The sequence below is a fragment of the Sesamum indicum genome, linkage group LG6 (genome assembly GCF_026168435.1).
Source record: "Sesamum indicum cultivar Baizhima isolate 11 linkage group LG6, ASM2616843v1, whole genome shotgun sequence".
Taxonomy (NCBI): Eukaryota; Viridiplantae; Streptophyta; class Magnoliopsida; order Lamiales; family Pedaliaceae; genus Sesamum; species Sesamum indicum.
Genome location: NC_142662.1, coordinates 19,710,087 through 19,719,986, shown reverse-complemented (window position 1 = coordinate 19,719,986; position 9,900 = coordinate 19,710,087). Strand labels below are relative to the sequence as shown.

General features: G+C 33.6%; 1 protein-coding gene across 1 annotated transcript; it reads right to left on the bottom strand.

Annotated features, from left to right (window-relative positions):
- Positions 1–2,918: 2,918 nt before the first annotated feature.
- Positions 2,919–8,004, bottom strand: LOC105164066 (BTB/POZ domain-containing protein At1g63850). Its single transcript, XM_011082621.3, has 3 exons — positions 7,754–8,004; positions 6,355–7,343; positions 2,919–4,625 (listed from the first exon to the last, which is right to left on the bottom strand). Exons 1-3 carry the CDS (start codon positions 7,800–7,802, stop codon positions 3,684–3,686), a joined length of 1,980 nt encoding a protein of 659 aa, XP_011080923.2. The 5' UTR covers positions 7,803–8,004; the 3' UTR covers positions 2,919–3,683.
- Between the last annotated feature and the right edge of the window lie 1,896 nt (positions 8,005–9,900).

Below are 9,900 nucleotides of genomic sequence, written 5' to 3'. Positions count from 1 at the left end.
TCCGTGTATTATATAGGACATCCTTAAATTTATGAAGTCTTTTATTTTTTTGACAAAAAATATTGGTTTCTGTTTTTTAGGATAGTTGGAAATATGAATAAATAATTTTGGAAAGTTTATCTGGCGCGCACATCCCGATATTTAAATTAATTTAAATTTTATAATTAAGATTCAATACTAAAGAATTAAAAGAGTATAAATTGTGTGTGCCTCAATATTCACCCAAAATTTTATTTTAAATTGAATTTGATCCAACCTATTAGGGAGAGTAAATTGGTTCAATTCAAGAAAACTTAATTTGAATGAAATAGAAAGTATTTACGATGGTTGGAGGTAAATGCGAGATATACTTGTAATATCTAAATTAATAAATTAACCAATCATCTTGATTCTTGACCGTAAAATCATAATCTGGAGTTGTTAAAACAAGCACTTTCTTTTGACTTGAACTCAAATCATTGGACTGTCCCTTATAGGCTCTGTTGACTCCTTCTCTCTTGATTGCTTGTCTGCATCAATCTGTAGTGTGTGAACTCTTGTTAACTGAACTTTTCCCTCTTTTATTTTAGGGATAATTACACTACCCTCTCTTGAGGTATAATGTAATTATACTTAAACTCCCTATAGTTTGGAAAATTATATCTAGCCTTCTTAAGGTTTGCTTATATCTAACAAATAAGTCCCCCCATTAGTCAAAACTCACCTAATTTCCTGATATTAACAAAAGGATTGAAAAAAGAAAATTTATATTTACCCCCAATTGACTTATTACTCATTTATTGCAGGTCATATACGTCTTTTTATGATCAAATTACCCCAATACGTCTTCACTCGTTAATGCATGTGAGAAAGTATATCTTCACTATTACAAGGGTAGATTAGACCCAAAAAGAATATTTGACATGCAATCAATCAGTAATAAGTCAATAGTTTTTGGTTTAATATCAACAAATTCAGTGAATCTTGACTAACAAATGAACTTATTTGTTAGATAGAAACAAATACAAGGAGTGTTAGATATAATTTATCAAATCATAAAGGGTGTAAGTGTAATCACACCATACATCAGGGGAGGTGAGTGCTATTATTTCTTTATTTTAATTATCAAGAGAGTACTTATTTCTTTATTTTAACTGTCAAGAACTTATATTTTTTTTTTAAAAAAAAAAAAGTAAAGAAACCTAGGAGAGATTAACAAATCAGAATATTAATTAATTAATTAACTAATTAATGGCAAATCAAAAGCAGTTTCTTAGAAATTCATGAGAAGTTATCGTTGAAGAAACATTCTTGTACAATGGACAAAACCTAATTAATTAATATTTTTGTCTTTTTGGCTAACGAATCGACATTATCCTAAACATTTTTATAATACATGGACTAATAAATAATTAATGAGTTGGTTTTGGAATTTATAGCTTGTTTTTAATTGAGAATTATCATAATTAATTATGTCATTATACTGAAATAAAACAAACTACCGTCCCACTCTTATTCTTTTTCACATTTTCTCTTAGTTGGAAAATTTTGGTTCGGATCGAGTTTTGTCATATTAAATTATATGAAAATTTAATTATATTAAGTACGTAATTCGTGTACCATCTAAACAGAATAATTACTTATATTACATCATGAATTTCAATATTAACAGTTGCAAATGTCAATCAACATATAAGTTATTAGTATTATTTAATAATATAATTACACTCTCCTTCCTTAAGGTTTGGTGTAATTACATGTAAACCCTCTGTGATTTGAAAAATTATATTTAACACACCTGAGATTGGCCTCCATTTAACAAATAAGTCCTTCAATTAATCAAAATTCACCGAATTTGCTGATATTAACTAAAAAGATCTATATCACATAAATCTTTTTATGATCAAATTATTCTCATATGTTTTCATGCATTAACGCATGTGAGGAAATCTATTTTCACCATTACAAGGGTAGTTTAGTTTATAAAAAAAATTGTTTGACCTGCAATAAGTCAGTAATTGGTCAATTAGGGGTTAATATAATTTTTTTCTGAATTTATTGTTAATATCAATAAACTCGGTGAATTTTGACTAACGGAAAGATTTATTTATTATAGGTAAGCAAACATTAGGATTGTTAGATGTAATTTTTCAAACTATAAAAAATTTATATATAATTATATCAAATCTAAAAAAATATATATAATTATTCTTAATATTTATAATCAATTATTATTAGAATAGAATAAAAATGTATGTACGATTTCTAGATTTTATATCATAAAGCTCCAATTTCGTCAATACAACTAACAAGAAAAATAAATAAATGATGGGTCATGATCATGATATGAATCCAAAACATTATGGTGGGATTTACAAACAAACGGGAAGAAGACTTGTCCCAAGAAACTTGTCTTAATTTAATATACATATATACATATATATATATTAAATAAAAGGCAAATGATTGGTTCCTCAAATACTCCAATTTCGTAATATATTACCAAGTTGCCATCCCCTGAATCATCAATCGACACGCCCTTTTGTCTGTTGACACTAAAATTTTAAATCAACGGACCTGTGCTGCTTTGACACGAACGTGATTTTGGTTGTCTCCAAACTAGGAATCAACAGGTGAGGTTTCAAATTTTATTATGGATTGTTATTATATTTTTTAATAGTAATTATTAATTATATATAATTATTTGATATTGAAAATTAATATATGATATGATTGTCGATAATTATTAAATATATATATTTGATATTGATAATTATAATCAATTTATTTAAAAAAAAATATAATAGTTGATCCCTTTATTTAAAAAAAACAAATAATAATTAGGAATCAACCACATATAATTGGGTTTCTTTGTCATAAGCATACAACAAAGGGCTGCTAGAATCAAAACAATCACCACCAAGAGGATATCTAAAGCATTCTTGTCTAAAGAATCAATCACTTTATGAAAGATGAGAAACAACAGTGCTAGTTTAAAGACAGACATTAGAGAGAAGTTGTATTAGGAAGATGGAAAGAAAGCCAAGAACAACCAAAGATTAAGACATCTACATACTGTCACACGAACAGATCGATTGGCTAAGCTAAAAGCACATAAGTGTAGGCGAACTTTTAGCAACCAAGATCGGAGGGAACTCCGCAAGCTCATTGACAGCACCGCAGCTTTACAGACTTGCATGAGATCAGAAATCATATAATTTGTAGCTATGATGCACCAGACGAACCCTAGCACGATCAATCCACATGACGCTACTGTAACTTAAGTTTGTCGTATGGACTAGGATTAGATCAATCTCACCTGCGGTTGGAGTTTGTTGTTTTAACTGGCTTTTATCTAGGCCCCATACTGCAGTTCCAACTACCGGTATGTTTTCTTTCAGAATAAAAAATGAAAAAAACCAAACAAATGGCTCTGTGGAGTAGGAACAACAAGCAAATGGTCTGAGTGATAAAGAATCAAGATACTCATCAGAGCCTGTTTCTTAAGTTCTTCTTCCAGACTAAACTTCTGACACAAACCAGTGTTTTAAAAACACCCATATATAAGAATGGACATCCCACTTCAGTTTAGGAAGGAAGAAGTTGCATGAAAATCATATAGCGGGAGTGGGCCAACAGCAAGCACATAACGGAGATGATCAGTGAAGACCGTAAAAAGAACCTCAATTTGACACCTCCCGAAATCATGAGTTCTCTATACTGGCAGCCATGATTCGCAATAGACGAGGCCTCTCAAGTTCACCATTGCGTCTCCAGAAAGCCCTCCTCCACCAAACTTCAAATCCTCTCTGGATATTGGGACAATCATCACCAGCATTTAGAAACCGATCAAACCATGAAAGCAAAATTTCCTGCTGCCAGGCCATTGGCAGAGTTAGTATAGTGTTACTAAGGCCATCCTCAATTAAATGTCGGTCGAGGCCCTTTGAGGCCCTCCTCATCCATCCAAAGTCGTCGTAAAATGGCACCAACCATGTCTGCAAAAGCATGCACCTGGCTTCTTTGGAAGCCAAAAGCTGACCCTTACCGATCCCGACCAACAACCTAGCAGTAACTCTGCTGACCTCGTATCTGTGGATGGCAGGCACTTTAGAATGTGCCTCAGATAAGTCAGACTGTGAGGCCCACATCTTTAGAAAGTCATCAGCAATCTGTCTATCAATCAGTATATCCAACAGCCAATGCAAATTATCTGCCTGTCGTGCTATCTGGCCGACATCCTTCATGTCTGCTACTGCCGCCTGTAGAAAATGATGGCGAAGCAATTTCAGGCATTCATCACAAGCCGAGTACAATGACTCTTTCCTCAAGTCATTCTGTGATGAATTCTCACGTAACATTTTGGTCACCAAACTTTTCATCTCTCTCCTAGCCTTCTCATCTTTTCCTTCAAGAACTATTTGCAATAGCTTCATAAGCACTTCTTCATTATCACTTCCATCCTCAACCCCTGTGGTGACATCAAGAGAAACTCTCTTCAAAACTTCCCCTGCGCCGACTCCTTCAAGCCTAAGCTCTGATAACAATGAAGCAACCTTCTCTTCCTCATCTTCAGCCCAGGGAGCAGCTTCTAAGTACTCCAAGCAAGATAATACTCCCGCATCAAATCCAATTGCCGCTGACACCTATAATAGAAGCAATAAAAAGCATTATCACAGACCATATATCTGGAGATGTTACAGTATGTACAGAAAGCAATCATCTGTGTCTTTATAATTTGCTAACCAAGCCGTACATTTACAGTTCCGGAAAAAACTTTGGGATGGAAAGTTCTGGGAAAAAACCTCCGTATGAACAAAATCAATAAGATGCATTATGTAAGACATCTGCATAGTTATACTTCTGTTCCATCCACAAATTCAAGCCATTACCATAATGGAGATTCAACCAAATGAGTACTTCCATCGCCATCCATGTTGCTATTTTGATGGAAGAAGACACGAACTATGAACAAAGCCCCAATGTTATAAGTAGGTTTCTACAAAAATATCTCTGAAATAGACTACCTTGAGGAATTTAGCTCTGATGAAGTTGTCAGACAGTATTGTGGGCTTTTCAAGGACTTTCTCCAAAACAAATAGACTGGTCCCAAATACAAATCAAGAATGCTATGCGAGATCTAAAAATTGATTGTTGTTAGTCTTAATAAGGAAGTTGACAGCCACAATACCATAACCATTAGCAATTAAAATTTAGTTTTTAGTTTCAATATTTGGAATGATTAAAACAATCTAAGATGCATAGACATAATTTGAGCTCCATAATTTAAATAGTGCCACATAATCATGCATTGTAAAAACATAAATATACAAGTAACTTAATAAAAAATATGAACTTATGCCTAAGTTAAAACGTTTTAAATGTTTAAGTTCTCTTAATGTCGCAAGTTAGATTTGAATAGTGTTAGGTTCTATTATTGATTGTAACTTTGTGTATCAAACATAATCCTGAACTCAGGTGGATGTGAGCAGATCAGACCTACTAGACACATTACATATGCTGGTTGTTCCAAAATGTAGTTACATAACTGTTATTGTTGATGCCAGAAAGATTAAAAATATATCAGAAAACCACAAACTCAATCTTTTACCATACAGGAATTGAGAATCTAATGCTAGTAGTAACGACACCATGGAATCAGCAGCAACGATGAAATGACTGTTAACGGGCACCATGCTAGAGTAGTAACCTAGCTACGTCATTAATTAGTTTTACAATCTGACAAAATTGCTATCTTCTTTCCCCTATCAATTATTGCCGATGCATGCAAGAAAAGTAGTAGTCAAATGTCTGACTCTTCGTAAGGTTATTATCTGAACAACTTTTAATAGAATCTCTATAGGGTAAACAAGCAATTGCAATCATCAAAATTGGATAATCATTAAACTCCACAAAAGCAATATTAGAGTAATCTAGGTACAAGCAAGTCCATCATTATAAATTAAGTTCTAGGATGAGTGTCAAGATTCCAATTGACATTGATTTCATTAAGTTCTAGCAAGCAAGTCCATCATTATAAATTAACTCGTCCATTTCAACAATACATCACCTTCTCATTTGTTTCGGTGATTTTCCTCCCATTTAACTATATGCATCAAATTTTATATTTCCAACAATTCATATATTATAATTCCCTTCCTGTGTGGAGAAACATTTCTTTCAAATCACAAGATACAAGCAGTTGCTACTATCTTCTTTGATTCCTTTGGCATCTATAGTGTCCATCTCTGTTTTTTCTTCTGTCTATTTTCAACAATTCACCAATACATTGAAGCACACATAACAAATACAATGAATATAAGTAACTCCAAACAAAGAACAGATGATGCACATGCACACTGCAGCATATATTACCTTAAGAATACCGAGCACACGGGGAACTTCCTCTTTCATAAGCTTTCTTCTCAAATCCTTACAATACATCAACCTCAGAGTCTCAATGTAAACCTCAATATCGTCACAATCCGCAATCTCCACAATGTACGGGCCTGAACTTCGCTGCTGCTTAACCCACTTCTCGTTCAACTTCAAAGCAAAAAATCTACTGTGGGCTACCAGGATCTGCCTATGAACGCTAATAGAAACGTTAATCCCATCCTTCGAACTCAAAGTAAGCTTCACGTCGCCTGAAATGGCGTCGTTAAACTGGTTTCCGGGGCTCCTGGATGCAAGCAGATCCATCAGACGCTGCTGCACTAATGCTTGCTTGTCTTGAGGAGCTGGGTTTGCGGCAAGCTTCGTGCTTTGGTGGTTTTGAGCGAAAACAACGCCGTTTGGGACGAGGGTTGTTGCTCTCGGGTGGCAGTCGGGCTCATTTGCCATCATTTCGAAAAGGGTTGGGCTTGAACGGGTTTTATCGACCAGAGGTGGCGGAGACATTGGGTTGAGAAGACCAGCGGTTAGCGCGGAATTGAATTTGCTAAAGGATGACGGAAAATTATCTTGGGTACCGACACTGGCGGCCGGAGTGGGTGTAGCTCCGCCGTATACGCTAGTATTATGAGAGTCCATGGTGGAGGGCGAGCAACGGATCCTCAGATCTGTAGGAGAGGAGGATGGCAGTTGGGAGGGTATTAAAGATAACGAAGTGATGGCGTCAACCGACGGCGGAGGTGGTGGTTTCGAAGCCGAACAGCACCAGGACTTGTCTGGAGAGACCACAATGGTAGTGTCAAGTTTCCGGCTCTGACAGTGGTTTTGAGCTGTAGAAGAAGAAGAAGAAGTAGAATCCAAGGGTTCGTCGGCGGCAGCCGTGTTGGTGTTAGTGGTGATGGTGGTCTCGCGGTAGCGGCGGCGTTTGAGCTTAATGGGTTGGGTTTGGAGCTTGAGATGAGCAGCGGCAGCTGCCATATGTATGAGAAAATGTGTCAGTGAATGCTTTAGTACTACTACTACTTGGGACAGTGTGTGTTTGTCCTTTAGCTTTAGGGCTCCATTGGCAGCATCATCAGATTTTGCAATGTGCAGACAGACAACGAATTAACAATGGCGATGGACACGAGACAGCATTCAAACACATGAAGACAGACCAACGAGGTGACTCCAATTAATGCAAGAAAACCAAACATTTTGGTTGTGGGGTGTGTGTGAACTGTGAAAATACATAATTCAGCTAACAAGATTGTTCAAAATTCTTGCAAAAGCAGCACAATTCTTTACACAATTGTTCCTTGGCCGGAGAGGTATACGGACAACAAGAGTAGAAATCCAAAAGGGGGACAACAAATCCTGAATGAAGAAACTGAAGACCCACCCAAACTGGTCCCTTTCGATAATGCATTATGTCTTTCCTTGGTGTGCATGCTTGTCCTTACAATACCTGCCGGCTATGCTTTCTCTATACTTATATGGCTTTTGTACACCTTGTTCATATCTTTGGCTATATTGCATTATGGAAGAACTTGATCACTATTTTAGCACCAAATAGAAAGAAAAATTCAGGGCCGTTCAAGAGGATTTGTATTCATATAGGCTCTGAACTGTTGAATCAATACATGACCATATTCTGATGTATGATCCAATAACTGGTAGACTGTATAATAAAATACTCATATGAACAGTATCACCAGCCTCATATACATACATTTAAGTCTCTACCCACTATACTCGTTATTTGGATTTAGGACTAAAAGTTCTTGTTCCAACATTAGGGTTGTAATTTCCATAAATGCAAGATCTTACAATGTGTTTGATTATTTCAACCTACACCAACTGTGTATAATTACATATATTACATTTACTCCATCATAACTATAAAAATATACATAAGAATGTTAAATAAGAAATAAAATTAAAAAATTACGTAATGTTTTTGTTGATATCAGAATTTTCCGTTTAAATTATAACAAAAGAGGGTCAGGTATAATCAAAGAATATATAGAGGGGCGAAAGTAGAATTTTGAAAGTTTTTATAGAGAAAATATAATATGGCATTTCTTGAAGGTGTCTAAATACAATTAACCTTAATTTTATTTTATAGTTGTAAGAAAAGAGACTAACAACATTCTACAATATGCATACAAGAAGCGCACCACATGGAAAATCTACAAGTGGATAATGAAACTAAGGGGCTTTTACTTTTATATGTGTGGAATAAATAATTAATAGAATTCAATTGCATAAACTATGGTATACGATAAATTAATATTTTTTGTTGATTTATCCAATTAGATCAAACGAGGGATATGGTCAAGATTGGATAAATCATCAAATTTTATTCAAGACTCGTGAATTATCCACGATCGTCATTTTTTATAGTAAATCATAAATGTCCAAATCACCCTAAGTTTATCCAATTTGAAAAGTAAAAATGGTGCAATGTAGTGATCTATTTTGGTGGAAAAAGATATAAGCAATCCCCTTCTAATATTGTAAATGAGCAAATTATCTTTCTATAGAAAAAAAATAGCAATTTACTTTCTTATATCTTTCAAAATAAAATATTTATCTCCTCAGATAGGAAATAAATTATTTTATTTTAAAAAATATAGAAAAAAATTTTTATTATTTTTTTTATAAAAAATAATTTATTATATGCAATATCAAAGAGAGATAAAATGCATTAAAATTTCAATTTGAAGGTGCGTAATTATACAAGACGTATAAAGACACAGGAGGCAGGATGTTTAATATTGCAGGGGTACCAACCAGAGCCCATACCCACGTGATTTAATGGATCAAATAATTCAAAGGGGCCCATACCCCACATCATTTATAGGGTCAAATCAAATAACTTCCTCTAGAAATTTAAAATAAGGATAGTTACACCACTCTTTTCTAAAATTTGATGTAATTATACATAAATATTTTATAATTTAAAAAATATATTTTGTACCTCTAATTTTTATTTTTATTTAATAAATATATTCATCTATCAGTTAATTTTTACCAAATTTATTGACAATAGAAAAAAATAAAATAAAAATTAATGAGAATACATTTTTATCATCGATTAACTAACTACTGACTTATTGCAAACCAAACAAATCTTTTTTTTTTTTAACCATCTACTCATATACATGTTCATACGTTAATACATGTAAGAAGGTATATTTTCGCACATTAGTGCTGGTATACCTCTTTACCTGCATTAGCATTTTTATCCAATAAATAAATTATTCTATTAATTAAATTTATCGAATTTGTTGATATTAGTAAAAAAAAACGAACGAAATTCATATTTAGCTCTGATTAATTTAAACTGTCTTATTGTAGGTTAAATTTTTTTTTTAACCAAATTATTTTATATAGATTCACATACTAATGTATGTAAGGAGGTGCGCCTTCACTCTTATAATGATAGTTTTTTATCATAAAAAAATTTATTTGATTTGAAATAAGTCCATAACAAGTCGATTTAGGGTAAATATGAATTTTTAGTCAACTTTTTTACTAATATCT